The 16,820-nt window shown below is 44.1% G+C and overlaps 1 protein-coding gene across 9 annotated transcripts in view; it reads left to right on the top strand.

The window, feature by feature from the left end:
* Positions 1-16,820, top strand: part of dmd (dystrophin) — a 493,723-nt gene that overhangs the window by 264,212 nt on the left and 212,691 nt on the right. For all 9 annotated transcript variants that reach the window (XM_048268223.1, XM_048268225.1, XM_048268222.1 and 6 more), the window contains 3 exons: positions 7,205-7,365; positions 14,772-14,910; positions 16,574-16,749. In XM_048268223.1, the coding sequence (XP_048124180.1) occupies positions 7,205-7,365; positions 14,772-14,910; positions 16,574-16,749 (476 nt within the window). The remainder of the gene's footprint in view (positions 1-7,204; positions 7,366-14,771; positions 14,911-16,573; positions 16,750-16,820) is intronic.

The following is a 16,820-nucleotide window of genomic DNA, read 5'->3' as shown; positions in this document are numbered from 1 at the left end:
AGGTGGTCATAAAATAAATTAGTATCAACGTGATATAGCCTATTGTCTCCCAAAGTGTTTGAAATATATTTATCTATATGGGGCGGTGGTAGTGTAGTGGTTAAGGAGCTGGGCTAGCGTGCTAGTAGCATGAAAGTTGTCGGTTCAATTCCCGGCTTCCACCGTTGTGCCCTTGAGCAAGGCACTTAACCCCAAGTTGCTCCGGGGACAATGTGATCCCTTGTAATATAGCTGACATATGTAAGTCACTTTGGTCAAGAAGTGTCTGCTAAATGTAATGTAATGTATCTGAAATGCAATGGCTTTCAATTTGTCATTTAGGCCTAATATTTAATCTGTGTAGCACACAGTTGATTTGACTTTCATGAACAATTGTCGACACATAAAGCAGTTTTAATTATTAGCTGCCTATAGGCCTACAGGCTACAGAATTATCCTTTGGCTTGCATCAGATATAACCCGCTCGCTACGCGTTACACCATCACAGAACGTGAATGACACAGAGTAGCAAGATTCCTAGAACCACATGCATGTCAAGTGAAAACATATTAAGTCGCATAATCTTCATAAATAGTGAATGTGTAAATCCATGTTTGGTGACACTGTAGGAAAAAAACATTTCTACTTCTATTTTTGAAGTTGAAGGTTGAAAGTTGAAGTTTGAAGGTCTAGCGCATCATCCAAAAATCTTGCACCCTCTAAAAATCATTACACCATTGACCAAGAAAAACCTGGTCTATAGCGAAAGGCGCATATAAAGCATGGCTGAAGACGCACTGTCACAAAATGTAAGCAGCCCTTAGCAACCAGTCACAAATAACTCCTCTGCAGGATAAATATCCTTAGGATTTTTATTCAGTCATTTAAACATTATTGGGGTAAGTGTTGTTTTTTTCAGGCTATGTTTTCAATAGCAACCCCTTGTCAGTCAATAGTGAAAGTAAATAACTGTGTAGAATAGGGCTGTCACTTTTTATTCGATATTCAAAAAGTCAAAGTCAGCTTTATTGTCAATTTCTTCACATGTTCCAGACATACAAAGAGATCGAAATTACGTTTCTCACTATCCCACGGTGAAGACAAGACATATTTTACCAATTTTAAGTCCACAGACAAACATAACATTCAAGTAAACAAAAAAGTAAGTAAATAAGTAAATAAGAGGGCACATATAATAATGAAAAAATAAGAGCAGCAAAATTTTGTTGAAATTGTGCATAGACAGTCAATAAAAAAACTAGTGCAAAGTCAGGCCAATAAGAGGCTTGGGTAGTTCTGTTTGACCTGAGTAATAAAGAAAGTGGCATAGTGGTGCAAGTTATGTAAGAGCAGCAGAAGTGTTGTGTTTTCAGGACAACAACACCAAGTTGTAAAGTGTACAAGTGTGCAAGTGTTCAAGTGTGCAAGTGGAGAGTGCAGGCCCATTGTGGGTCCAATGTCCAGGATGTTATGTAGCTGAGGGTGGAGGGGGGAGAGGAGGGAGAGAGTTCAGCATCCTTACAGCTTGGTGTATGAAGCTGTTGTTGAGTCTGGTAGTGCGGGAGCCAGGCTTCTGTACCTCTTCCCAGAGGGCAGTAGATCAAACAGATTGTGAGCGGGGTGACTTTGCATCACTCACAATTTTGGTCGCCTTGGCGGGTGAGGTGGGTGGTGTAAATGTCCTTCAGGGAGGGGAGTGAAGCCAATGATCCTTCCAGCTGTGTTCACTATGCCTGCAGGGCTTTCCTGTTGTATTCAGTGCAGCTTCCGCCCCACACAGCGATACAGCTGGAGAGGATGCTCTCAATGGTGCCTCGGTAGAATGTGGTCATGATGGCTGGTGGAGCACTTGCTCGCCTGAGTTTCCTTAGGAAGTACAGGCGGCTGAGCTGAGCTCTCAGCCAGTGATGCAGTGTTGGTGGTCCAGGAGAGGTCTTCACTGATGTGCACCCCCAGGAATTTGGTGCTGCTCGCTCTCTCCACCACAGCACCGGCCGATGGTCAGTGGCAGGTGTTGGGTGTGACCTCTCCGAAGTCAACAACAATCTCTTTGGTCTTGCTGACGCTCAGCAGGAGGTTGTTGTCCCTGCACCACGTGGTCAGATGGTCGACCTCCAACCTGTATTGAGTCTCGTCAAGCCCTTGGTGATGAGACCCACCAGAGTTGTGTCGCCAGCAAATTTCACTATGTGATTGTTGCTGTAGGTTGCAGTGCAGTCATGCGTCAGCAGGGTGAAGAGCAGCGGACTGAGCACGCAGGCCTTGGGGCCCCTGTGCTCAGTGTGATGCTGCTTGAGGTATTGTTGCCAACACGCATTACTTGGGGCCTCTGACAGAGGAAGTCCAGTAGCCAGTTGCAGAGGTAGGTACTGAGTCCCAGTTTGTCGAGTTTGCAGATGAGTTGTTGTGGTATTATGGTGTTGAATGCAGAACTGAAGTCTATAAACAGCAATCTCACATATGAGTCTCTTTTTTCCAGGTGGGTGAGGGCTAGGTGGAGGGCAGAGCAGATTGCATCCTCTGTAGACCCGCTTGGCTCGGTATGCAAACTGGAAGGGGTCCAGGGTGGGGGGGAATGGCTTTGATATGTGACACGACAAGCAGCTCAAAGCACTTCATGATGATGGGGTGTCAGTGCCACAGGGCGGTAGTCATTGAAGCAGGATGGAGCAGTTTTCTTCGGCACAGGTATGATGGTGGCAGCTTTGAAACATGATGGGATCGATGGCTTGCTTCAGGGAAGTGTTAAAGATGTCTGTGAAGACATCCTTAAGCTCCCCCGCAGTCCTTCAGCACGACCTGGGATGTTGTCTGGACCTGTTGCCTTTACTGGTGTTGATAGCAGCAAGTGTCCTCTTCACGCTGTCGGCAGAGAGGCACAGGGCTGCTCATGTAGAGGGGGATGGGTCTTCTGTGGGCAGGTGCTGTTTTGTGCTTCAAAGCGAAAGCAAAGAAGCGTTCAGGTTGTTGAGCAGAGGGATGTTGCTCTCACAGCTCTGTGGCGCTGGCTTGTAGTCCGTGAGGGCCTGAATGCCCCGCCATAGGCTTTTTGTGAGTTCCTGCTGTCTTTGAAGTGGGTGGTTATCTTGTGAGTGTATTCCTTTTTGCTTCCCTTGATGCCACGGGACAGGTTGGCTCTCGCTTTTTTCATGCCAGCTTCATCCCCAGCTCTGTAGGCTTTGTCTCTGGCCCCCAGCAGCCTGAGGACATCCCCGTCAGCCATGGCTTCCAGTTAGCCCGAAAGTGATGATGTCTTTTTGTGTGGGTCACATCATCGATGCACTTGGTGATGTAAGAGGTTACAGTGTCTGTATACCCCTCTATGTCTGTCCGGTTGTTGTAAGTGGCTGCCTGCTTAAACATTTCCCAGTCTGTTGTGTCAAAGCAGTCTTGAAGAGCATCGGAGGCTCCCTCAGGCCACACTTTTACCTGCTTACTTAACCGGGTTTGTTCGCTTACCCTTTGTCTGTATGCGGGCATTAGCATAACAGTGATATGGTCTGAAAGTCCAATGTGGGGGGGGGGTGGCTTTGTATGCTCCTTTGTGTGTAGTGTAGACCAGGTCCAGGATGTTATCTCCTTTGTTGGAAAATCAACATGCTGGTGTAGCTTTGGAAGTACAGTTTTAGATCAGCATGGTTAAAATCTCCAGTGAAGATGGTGAAACCGTCTGGGTGTGCCGCCTGTTGTTCACTGACAGCCTGGTACAGTTCACTAAGAGCCGCGTTTTATCGCTGTTGTTGTTGGTAGGCGGGATGGATGCCTGCGACTAGCAGAATCGCAGTAATTTCCCTTGGCAGGTAAAAAAAAAGGATGGCACTTTATGATCATAAACTCTGCCAGTGGTGAGCAGTGTTTGCATACTACTACAGTGTCCCGGCACCATTCGTCACGGATGTAAACACAGATTCCTCCTCCTCGTGATTTACCTCCCTTTACAATGGCCCTGTCTGCTCGATAGCATGCTAGCTGCTCCAGTTGTACAGCAGAGTCCTGAATGTTGTCATTTAACCAAGTCTCAGTGAAGACGCGTTAACACAGCAGTTACTTACTGTCCGGTTCGCTGATCTCAGCAGTCATATGTGATCCATTTTGTTGTCCAGTGATCGTACATTTGCCAGGAGAATGGATGGTATGGTTGGGCGAAGTTGGCTGGCCGCTAGCCTGGCCCGGACGCCTCAGCGCTTGCCCCTCTTCTGCTTCCCTCGCACACCGCCCGACGCTTTCCCGGGAGGAGTAGCAGGCGAGTCCGGTGTTGTTGCAGGCGGAGTAGTCCGAAGTTCCTTTAGCGCCTCTGTTGCAAAGTCCAGAACGCTGCAAAACTTGCTTTTGCAGATGTCAATTAAAAACTGCCTGCTGTACTTGTAGTACGACGAGTAAGACAAGACGAACACGAAAACTTTCGACAAACACTTTTAAACGAACAAAACACCGCAGACCATTGGGGACAGAGAGAGGTCGCCATGCCAATCCACCATCTTGGTTATATTTTTCGAATATGCATTCAAACATGACGTGAAATATCCATAGTCAAACTATATATAAACTATTCGGTTTTTAGTGCCATGTGTAGCGCATTTTTACAGTTTATGATTAGTTTGTTTTTTATGTTATTGTTTGTTAGCGTGTGCTCTAAACGTACAGTATTGTAGCGTTGGCTCATGACCAAATCAAGCCAATAGCCAGTAACCACAATTATGACTGGAGCCAGAGCCCTCTCAATAGCCACCCTGTTTCGAAAATGGAAGATACAGAATGGCCAGCCTGAGCGAACAATTACGTCACTAACTCATCTAAAAAGTGCTGTCTGGAAATACTTTGGGTTCTACACTGTGGATGGTAAAGTAACCGTTAAAGCAGGGTTTACATTGTCCGGTAATTACCTTGGCCGGAAAAAAATGAAATGTCCGTGGCGGGCGGCCGGGTGGACGGCTGGTCAGGGAAGGCAGTTCTGGCGGGCGGCCGGGCGGACTGCCGGTCAGGGACGGCAGTTCAGACGGGCGGCTGGGTGGACGGCAGGTCAGGGACTGCGGTTCAGGCGGGCGGCCCGATGGACTGCCGGTCAGGGACGGCGCGATGGACGGCCCGATGGACGACCGGTCAGAGCCAGAGACTGTGTCGGAGCTGGATCAGGATCAGGATCCGGAGCAGGATCAGGATCAAAAGCCTGAGTCGGAGCTGGAGCAGGATCGGGAGCAGGATTGGGAGCAGGATCAGGTGCCGGAGCAGGAGCAGGAGCCAGATCCGGAGCAGGGACTGGAGCCAGAGTCGGTACTGGTGCTTCAGCCGGCGCAGGAGTCTGACTTGGGGCTGGAGAGGGAGCTGGAGCCGTAATCGGGGCTGGAGCTGGAGCCAGAATCGGGGCTGGAGCTGGAGCCGCAATCGGGGCTGGAGCTGGAGCCGGAATCGGAACTGGAGCCAGAATCGGGACTGGGGCGGGAGCCGGAATCAGGGCTGGAGCTGGAGCGGGGACTGGAGCAGGAACGGGGACTGGAGTCATGGGAGCAGGGAGGTCAGGAATAGGAAGGGCCCAGAAGTCGCAGGGAGTTGGCATAGGAGCGAGACGAGGAGCCGGCACTGGAGTGAGACTAGGAGCCGGGACTGGAGCGAGGAAGCGAGGAGCCGGGACTGGAGGGCATCGAGAAGATGGGATTGGAGCTGGAATGGGAGAGGGACCCGGCCATTCCTCCCCAGAGGCCCAGTCGTCCTCGTCGGAGGTCCAGTCGTCCTCCAAGGCACTGGGGAACCTTCTGATGGCGAGCCGGGTTCCCCAAAAGGCTAACTTCCCAAAACCACCAGAAAAATTAGCAACATACTTGCCTGCTGGGTCCTTGTTTTGGTCGGTCATTCTGTCACGGTAAGCTGTAACGAGAGCTGGACCGAGGCACAGGGCAAGGCGAGTCGAGGCAAGACGAGATCGAGGCACACTTAGTGAAAACAGGAATCTTTAATGTGAATGCACACTACAGCAAACCACGAAACAACATCAATGACCGACAGGGGACTAAGGGGAGACAGAGGGTTTAAATATAGAGGGGTTAAACAAGGCTAACAAGGCACAAGTGGACAAGAAACAAGAGACAGGTGAACACAGGGCTGGAAATCATAATTAAACTAGCAGACTAATAATGAGGAAAAGGTGAGGGGCGGAGACACAGGGAACTGAGACATGGCAAAACAAACAAATGCACCGGTAGTACTGCTTCAGCCTCTGGCTTGAGAGTGACGTGTTGGAGACCCATGGGAGTTGGAGACCCATGTGGGGAACAGCGTCAATAAAAAGAGAGCCGCACTTGATCCTGATCAAGTTGATAGATTGGTGTTTCTAGCGAACAATATTAAGAAATTAATTAGGATAGGCTACCGGCCTCACTCCTGTCGCTGTAAGTTATCACGTTATTGTTTGTGCCGTGCTGTTCCGTGCTTATGCTTATTCCGTGCTCATGCATAGGCCTAATCTCCATTTTTTTTTTGGGGGGGGGGTTCGTAGATATTCGAATATATTCGAATAGATTGCTTGATATTTGATATCCGTTCGAATTAGATTTTTCTCAAAAGTGACAGCCCTAGTGTAGAAATGTTTTGTCGTTGAGTATGAGACCACGGTCAAGTTTGTTTCACTTTGCCTATGAGTTCAAATAATAGTCACAAACAGGTTTTAGTAAAGCAAGGTTTAGTAGAATTCCTGTGTTACATACACAGTCTTGCGTGCAAGCAGATTCCTTCAAATGCTCTGACTGTCAAAATACTGATGCTCTGTTTGAAGTTGAGCTGCTTGCTATTAAGGGGAATGACAGATGTCACTCTCATTGGTTTAAAATATGTTACACCCATGACTGATTAAGAAACAGAAGGACGACTTTGTTGAACAATGCACACGTCACAAAATTTCTGTTCACTCTGATCACAAAATCACATCCTTAAACACCCTTAAACTTTGCATCTCTGACCATGCGTTTCCGATCGCTAAAATAGAGCCCTTTGTCTGTGACTATATAATCTGTGACTTGTCTTCAGATGTGAGAAGGTGTGAGACTGTAGTCTTTTTAAAAGACTAATATGTCCTCTTTAAGCTTTTTGTCATGATTTCAGCTGACTTTTTCAATTGGAAATAGTAATCTTTTTTATTGGTTATGACTGCTTATTCTTAATGCAACGGGTCCACATGCTGCCACCAACAAACCACACATGAAACATTAACTTGTTTGTATATTTCATCAATCAGGAGGTGAAACTTAATCTTGAAAAGTTGGAGAGTCCTGTGACTGTGGCTTTGGAGAGGAAAGGGATTGATATTGATGCTGCCAGTGCCCATGAGAATAATCTTCATCATCTTCTGTCTGTCAACTGGGACAACCTAAAAAAATTATACCACAACAGACTAGCGTAAGTTGTTTTTCCCATATTTTAAGTGCCTAATTTGTTTAGGAATGCAGTGTATTGTACAGTGGTTAACAAACCTACATTGATTTTGTAGCCCCTGTATTTATGATGTAATCTTGTTGCAGTAGTGCCATAAGTTGATTGCAAAGGTTGAAATAAGTCAACTCAACCAATTCCCTTCCTTGCATGTTTAAAAATGGTGAAGAAATGTAATTTTAGAGCCATGGTGGAATTATCATGAAACTTTGTGGGCATGTAGCCCACTAGACTAGACATGTAGACCCAGCGTTTCCTCTAGATTTGTTTTTAGCAGTGGAAACGGGCCATCCACATGCTTCTATTTCCAAAGGAAAGGAAAAATGAAAGCTGTTTATAGCAACCTAATATCATGCTTATCATTGTTAATATTGTGCTATACATGTGGCACAAACAATGTTAGATTTTGTGGACTAGCCAAGCTATATTTGAATGGAGCTGGTAAAAAAGATCATTACACATTGGGTTTAAAGTGACAGTGCACCATTTACAAAGGAGTTAAACAGCATCAAATGCGTAGTATTTCTTAAGAAATTAAAACTTTAAAACAAAATTACTGTAATTATTATCATTTAAATAATATAAAAGTGTTTTACCTTTGTGGTTACTCATTCATTTTGTGATTTATGTTGTATTTAATATGCCATTTAAGCACTTTAGTCTTTAGGGAGAAAATTACTTTTTAAAAGCCATTAATTAAGATTGACAGCCCTAATTTTATACAAGGGCTGTCAATATATACAAGGATACAAGAATACAAGGAAGTTTATTGTTACATGCATATAGTTACTGGAAGTAAGAAATGCAGTGAAATTATGTCTGGTGTCAAATATATATATATATATATATATATACAATCAATAATAATGTGCATAGATTTGATGAACTTAGATTTGAAGATAATAAATAATGGTAACTATTTCACTGCTTACACACGCACAAACACACAAACATAAACAAACACACAGGCAACAAACACTGGCTTAACGTTCGGGCAGCAGACGAGTTTGGACATTAATACAGTGGCCCGCTGTGGCATGGTCGTTTGCAATTGACCGTTCGCAAAAGACGCGCCCCTTAGTTATTGTTACTATGCCTGTCAAACTCAGACCGGAGTTGTCTAGAAATTCAATGGTAGCTGTTAAGACTGTCTGTAAAAGTTACAGCACAAGAGGGTCTTTTAGAGAGCCATGGACCTAAATTCATTCACAATCATTTGCAATCCATTGAAAGACTGCAGTATGACATGGAGACACATGTATAAAAATGAATATCTAGCTTTGTTGGGTGACAAACTTAAATGGGAGGCGAGTGTGATTCACTGATATTAATATTAGCTGTGCTAGATAGACTTGGACACTGGGCCATGTCATGTAAGGAACATGCAGGGCTGTTTCAAGGAATTTGGGGGCCCCAAGCAAAATGGACATGGAGCCCCCCCCATTTCCATATTTTGATATTTAGAAGGGATGCAGCTGCTTTCACAACTACCAATGCTTACTGTAAAACATCCCAAGCTAATGTTATTTTGACCTAGGCCTACTTGTAGCTTAACATAGCATTTAAGCATTCTGCTGTTTGAGAATTAGACAGACGCACCTGGTGCTTTAAAGACAGTACACAGCTGGCGTGCATGAATACTGCTAGACATGAATGTTCCAGTCTGCTTTGATGCACGGAATTTATTGTGTGGTTTTCCTAACCCCCATCTGGTAAATAGATTATCACGGTCGAATAGTTAGAATAGCAGAGAAGCTATGCCACTTTCATCAAAACCTATTACAAAGCTATAGCAATGTTTAATACGATAAACAGTGATTCTGGAACAGATCTGCGTCTTACAGTATGTAACCATATTCCGTCCGTTCGAAAAAAAGTTGCGCTAACTGTTCTAGTTTGTTACAAGCAGCATGGGCCGTCAGGCAGGTAGTTAGTGGGTTTGATCTAGCAAGACCACAGCATGACGAAGCGATATTGTTCTTCTTAAGTTTTCTTATTTATTATTCCTTTTCACCCACTTTTTGTACGAACTACTGCTCCTAGACCGTTTGAGCTATCGACGCGGTTCAAACTCCAAAAATTCAGGCCCGAACCGGTGTAGCTTGCTTGTTACTTTCGTGTCGCTGGCCCTTGTCGTTTTCGCGTTATTTCCGTTTTTCTGCGTTTTTGGGCCCCATTGAAATGAATAGCGGAATGTTCAGGATTCTAATTTCGATTATGACATCACAGCTCTAATTGCTTAAGGTGAGACACGGCAGGTAAAAACATTGTTTTTTAATGCACTGGTCAATTTTGAGATTTTGAGCTAGTATGTTACCTTAGCATGTATTTTATCACACTACTACAACAATAAAGTCCGATTTAGACATTTAGGTGTTTATTTCATTATATTGTGTCTACTCCCGCCTGTATATTTCTCCTAAATTCTTGAATGCTTGAATTTCCCCTGGGGATCAATAAAGTATCTATCTATCTATCTATCTATCTATCTATCTATCTATCTAAATTCAGCATTCACCTTGCATGCACTCCCGCGACCGTGGTCCAAAACATATCATGTGTACTACCGTTTGAAAGCTCTGTTTTTCCTGTATCACGCTATGTGATCCATATATGGACACTTCCTTTGTATCAGCAACCAATCGCTAAAGTTCAAAGGCGAGTCTAGGCTGAGAACGGAATCTCATTGGCTGTCTTTCAAGGCTGTTTTCTCAAAATGAGTTTCCTCTCACACTCTGAGCTCAAAAACTCCACTTCAGAAGCACGTACATACACCAAACTTTCTAGACTTATGCCTAACTATTTGTCGAAGATTTCTACTATTATTCCTAGCCTGACTTAAATGACATTTTATGCCTAAAAACATGGGAAAAATCTATTTTTTTAGGGCTAGTGACATAATTTTCTGATTTACAGGATAACAAAAGTAGATATTCATAAATCCCTCTGTAAATGTTTCCCAAATAATATCTGAACACAATGAAAACATAATTTTGAACCTGGCTGTATCCAATGCTCAGGTTTCATGCCTTAAAATGTATGCAAATTGGCGCATATTTAATTAGATAATGCCTAATTTGCATATGTAAACATTAAATTACAGCAAACTTGTAATACATTTTTTTCTCATATTAATGTAAGTAATCAACTGGGGAAGTTTCATATTGATATCTGCTTGTTAAAAATTTCACCCTATTCACCTGTAGTGGCTCGCCTTAAGCTTGCACCTGGCAGAGTTCTAAGCCATCTGGCAATGTCTAATGGGCTGGGCTGGGCTGTCTGTGTATAGTATATGAAGGTGTGTGCATGTAACTTTTGACCCGTATGTCCAATTTTCATAAATAAGGTACCGTTGGAATCCTTGGATGAGGCAGAGTTCCATGCCCCTGATCAAACCCACTCTTGCAGTTCCTCGGAACCGCAATTCTAGTTAACATAAACATTTTTTGCTAGGCTAGCCTTCCTTCTGCGACATTACACCATTTGTACAAGACAAGTAGAGCTATTTTATCCAGTGTAATTTATCACTTACCACTATCTTGTTTTTTCTTGTCATCCTCTTCCTTTCTCTTCTTTCTTTTCTGGCTTACGGACGTATAACTCCGCTTCATTATGACTGCCAAGGTTTTATATTTTCGCGGCAGCAGAGATCACGAATCTGGCTGGCTGACTGCTGTCAGCGACTGCTGAGAGGGGCCCCCTTGAGGGGGATCTCGGTATTGCCGGTAACAGTGTCGTTGCACTTTATTGCATTGCACTACTGTGCACAGCCCTATGTTTCTCTGACGTGACGAAGCTAGCACGTTATTAGCAGCGGTTAGCTAACTATGCTAACGTTACAAGCCTCCTCCAAGTGACAATCATTTTATACACAATGCTGGCAATGCTGAAAACAATTAACATCCTTATTTATCTTACTTACATTGAGTTGACTGTGTGGCTTAATCCACAGATGTGGTGGAGCACTGTTTCGTTATGGTTTGCTAAGGAGTAGCACTAGCCTAGTTCTAACCCTTTGCTTAAAATAGTGATCTGGGACAAGAGAATTTAATCTAATTTAACATAATTACAGAAAACTTAAAATCAAGATTGAAAGGCATTTTTCTGTGTATCGGTGTTGCGTTAATCCCACATATGTCATTTGACTGTCCTTTTCAACTCATATCACATAAAACCGGACAAACATCAAGGCTCCCAATTGAGCCGTAAGGTGAAGTTGACGGGCCATGTCTGCCTGCACGGAGCTACTGGACTGCCATTGGCTCATCTGCGTTCGATGGGCGGGGTTTTGCGAACGGTCAATTGTATGGTTGACCTATATTATTTAAACTAATTGATATGGCTTTCGCGGTCGTGGGCACGCGTGCATGTTGCACCCCGGCCCAGAATAACGTAGGACCGGCCCTGTCTAAAATCAAAAGACTATATCATTGTGCATGTGTGGTAATGTTAACTTCTGGTCTTGACTCAGAACAGCGCTACAGACACTCGAAAACTTTTCTCAACCTTCAAATCACTACTCAACCCTCAGCTGCCTCCTCCTCCATCCAGCCTTACTGCAGATACCCTTGCCTCATTTTTTTACAAACAAAGTGGCGGCAATCAACAGTCAATTCTCTACAAGCCCACTCAACGCATCTGACTCAGATACCGCACTCCTACAACCTCTAGGGACTGCTGGAACATCTTTTTCAGCATTCACGCCTCTCTCCGAGAGTGAAGTATCTAGACTCCTGACATGCAGCCGTCCTACCACATGCTCGCTGGACCCTATACCTACAAGCCTACTTCAGTCCATCAGCCCGACCATCGCTCCAGCTATCACACATGTGATCAATGCCTCGCTAACCTCCGCACATTTCCAACAGCGCTCAAAATGGCCTGGGTAACACCGTTACTTAAGAAAGCTTCTCTCAACCCTGCTCAAGTCGAGAACTGCCGCCCTGTCTCACTCCTGCCTTTCCTATCCAAAGGCATTGAACGAGCAGTCTCCAAACAGGTCTCTGACTTCCTTTCACAGAACAACCTTCTGGATCCAAATCAGTCTGGGTTCAAAAGCGGCCACTCTACCGAAACGGCTCTGCTGTCTGAAGCCTTAAAAGAAGCCAGGGCGACACCGCCGTCATCAGTACTCATTCTGCTTGACTTATCGGCTTGCCTTTGACACGGTTAATCACCGCATCCTTCTCTCTATACTCGCTAACATGGGAATCTCCGGCTCTGCTCTCCCTGGTTTGAATCCTACCTCACAGGACGCTTCGTTTAACGTTATCATGGCTTGGTCAGCTATCTGCACCTCACCATCTCACCACAGGGGTCCCCAGGGCTCAGTGCTGGGCCCCTTCTCTTTGCTATCTACACCACCTCCTTGGGACAGATTATCCGTCAGCATGGCTTCTCATACCACTGCTATGCAGACTGACACACAGCTCTATCTGTCCTTTCCACCTGACGACCCCTTGGTTTCAGCACGGATCTCGGATTGCCTCTCAGACATAGCTACATGGATGAAGGCACACCACCTCCAGCTGAATCTCTCAAAGACTGAACTGCTGGTCCTCCCAGCTAAACCTACCATACACCACGACATCAACATCAAATTTGACTCCCTGTCTGTTTCACCTACCAGGACTGCAAGAAATCTAGGAGTTGTTCTCGACAACCAACTAAACTTCTCAGATCATGTTGCCTCAGTCGCCCGGTCATGCCGTTTTGCACTCTACAACATACGGAAAATCAGGACTTACTTGACTCAAGATGCTACCCAACTTCTGGTTCAGGCAATAGTCATCTCAATGACTTCGACTACTGCAATGCCCTCCTGACAGGTCTCCCAGCCTGCGCAGTGAAACCACTTCAGATGATCCAGAATGCGGGCGGCGCCTGGTCTACAACCAACCCAAAAGGGCGATGTTACCCGCTGCTCATCCAGCTACACTGGCTACCTATGGCGGCCCGCATCAAATTCAAAGGCTCTAACGCTTGCCTACAAAGTAGTCTCCGGTTCTGCTCCCACCTACTTGAATGCCCTCATACAGACATACACTACCTCCAGACCGCTCACAGCCCTCAGATCGAACGACGCCTAGCTCTACCACCCGGTACGCTCAAGCCAATCCAAACTTTTCTCATCTGTTGTTCCTCGTTGGTGGAACACACTGCCAGTTCCTACAAGGGCAGGGACATCCTTCTCCATTTTCAAAAAACTCCTGAAGACCCAGCTCTTTAGAGAACATCTCCTCTCATAGCAACACTTACAACAAGTCTTACTGATCCTAGCACTCACCAGCCGTCTTAAACTGACAAGTAACTGTTAAAAACAGCACTCACTGATGCACTTATTCTTACTGCACTCTAATGTTTTTAAATTGTCCTAAAATTGATGAGAATTGCTCTAAAACTTAAACTGTTTACCATGTTGTAAGTCGCTTTGGCTAAAAAGTGTCAGCCAAATGTAATGTAATGTAATGTAATGTAATGACTCACTGCAGAATGCAGCGGCTTGTTCACTGCACTGGAGAATCCAGCTAAACAAGTTAAAGAAAACGAAACGAAACTTAGAGCCTCTAAAATCAAATTGACAATTGAAATCAAGACTTAGGATGGAGTGATGTGTAGGACCGATGACGCATCCTCCCCCAGACAAACTCAAAATCTCACAAAAGAAAGTCAAGATCTCGCAAAAGAAACTCGAGATCTTGCAAAAGAAAGTCAAGATCTTGCAAAAGAAACTCAAGATCTCGCAAAACAAACTCAAGATCTCGCAAAAAAGTTTACTTGGGGTACCAATACTTTTGGACTGCACTATATTTATGTACCTGCAGGTATACACATTTTTAGCACATCTTACAGACCCTCAAATTGTTACCATTAACACAAAGGCAAAATCATAACCACTTAACTTAGATGAAAATAGTGCATAATCAAATAATTAGTTACAAGCAATAATAAATATGCAGACTGTTAACAGTAACGATGTAAACAGTGTAGAAGAAAAATACATTTGTTTCTGTTAAAAAAGAAGGTTCAATTTACAAAGATAATGTGTTAATGCATAATGAATAATTTTTGCCTCTGGAACAATCAAACACCCTAGCATCCTTCAAACTGGCCCTCAATACTAATTTCTTCAAACTTGCCTTTTCCTGTTAATTGATTCCTCCAGCTCTTTGTTTCATTGCCCACCTATACCTCTAGTTTTGTTTTCTGTTTTGTCCATGTACCTGTGTTTATGTAACTTTATCCATGTACCATGTATTTGCTTGAGTGTCCTGAAAAGCAATCAATATTATTATTATGAGAAAATGGATGAAATGCACAGTAGTTTGTTTGTGTATCAGTCATGAAAGTTAGTACATTTCTCAATCTCACAGGGGTTTTGAGTCCTCCAAAAATAAATGGCAGCTATATACTGACCAACATAAGACCATCGATGATTGGCTGACTGTTGCTGAGCAGACACTGGTCAATGCTGAAGCTGGACTCAACCCTCAAATAAGGAAAAACATTAAGGTATTTATTTCTTGCAGTAAATTATTTTACTTTTACAAATACATTTCTGAATAACAAATGTGATGAACAGTTGGCCATTGAAAGCAGCACTAAAGAAGAACTGTTCTTGGGCCCCCCCTACAGTTGAGATACAATATTTACAGTGGTAACACATGTTGAGTGTAATAGTTATCTGCTCTGGGTGTAATTTAGACGCTGCCACCATCTTTGTTCATCCGGTATGGTCCGGTGTAATGTAAAGGGAGAGGCTGTCACGTTTTCAGAGAGTGGGACTCAGGTTCAGATATGACAAACACCCAGAATTGACTCAGATGAGGAGATTTATTAACAGAGACAAAAAACAGAGCTTCCACAGTCCTGAGAGTAATCCACAGGGAACACACTGGGCCAATCTTCAACAGAAAGCAGTCTTCAGAAAAAGCACAAAAAACAGTTCAGAAAGAAACAGTCGTAGAAGGCAAAACCCCAGCAGGAGAACAGGGCACAGGCAACTGGACACTGCAGAGAGGGTGCAGGTGAAACACAAAAGTCAATCCTCCTTCACGGCAAAAAACAGAAAAAACTTGGCAAAAGTACTAAATCTTCAGGCAGAGAACATAGTCGATGAAAATCAGGCAGAGGTAAGACCAAGGAGATTGTTGTTGACTTCCGTAGAGGTCACACCCAACACCTGCCACTGACCATCGACGGCTGCCTTGCACTACTCCACTTGCACTACTCCACTTGTACACTTCAACACACTTCAGCTGCTCTTACATAACTTGCACCACTATGCCACTTGCATACTTAGGTCAAACAAAACTACCTCAGCCATTTATTGGCCTGACTTTTGCACTATTATATTGACTATCTACTGTATGCACAATTGCACAATTTCTACCAAATTTTGCTGCTTTTATTTCTTCATTGTATGTGCCTTCTTATTTTTACTTTTTATATTGTTTACTTGAATGTTATGTTTGTCTGTGGACCTAATTGGTAAAATATGTCTTGTCTCCACCGTGGGATAGTAGGAAACTTTGACTTTGAGGTCAAAACCAGGCAGGCAAAAACTCAGTCAGGCAGGCAGGTCGCACTCGAGAACTGCTACGAGAAGACGGAACGTTCTGACAGGGAGGCAGACTGGTAATGGGGATTTTAAAGCTGAAATTGCGATCAGATGCAGGCTGATTGACGCCGATTGGTAGGCAGATCAGAGACACCAGTGGAAGCAGGTGAGAACCAGGAGCAGACAGAGGAAGGGCGGAGACTCAGACCGACAGCAGTGGTACACAACAGCTCCTGCAGAGGGGGACAAATAGACAAAACACTAGGAGGACAAACCACAAACAGAGTCTGACAGCTGCTTGGTTAAAATGTAACATGTTAAAATGTAACATGTTACCATTACCCTCTTAGTTGTCAGTGTAGCTGGCAAAATAGGCTACATTTTGAATCATTTTTCCTGTTTGCTGGAGGGACACACAACATTTTCACAAGTCAATCTACATTGTTTACCGTGAGACGAGGTAGGTCTTGAAGACAACAGCTAGCCTTGATCAAAACTGAAATACTAAGTGGTCCAAGCATGGGCAGGCCCAACACAAATTTTAAACATCTTGATAACTTGTCATCACATGTTTTCAGGTATTTCATATATGCCATTGATTATTCTTGTATCTAGGTATTAGAAGATGATGTAGGAAGCAGGCAAGAGACAATAACATCCCTGGCTGCCCTTGGAGGTGAGATCAGTGGGCAGATTTTTCCAGAGGACTCAATCTATATACAACAACAGCTTAAGGACATTAATGCACGCTGGGATAGCATCATCTGTAAGCTCAATGAGAAAAAGAGAAGGTGTGTATTAATTTGTGGAAATATTAAGTAACTAATACAAACAACTGGAACTTTATTAAATGTTTATGTTT

The sequence above is a fragment of the Alosa alosa genome, chromosome 17 (genome assembly GCF_017589495.1).
Source record: "Alosa alosa isolate M-15738 ecotype Scorff River chromosome 17, AALO_Geno_1.1, whole genome shotgun sequence".
Classification (NCBI taxonomy): Eukaryota; Metazoa; Chordata; class Actinopteri; order Clupeiformes; family Clupeidae; genus Alosa; species Alosa alosa.
This window is presented reverse-complemented; position numbering and strand designations above follow the sequence as displayed.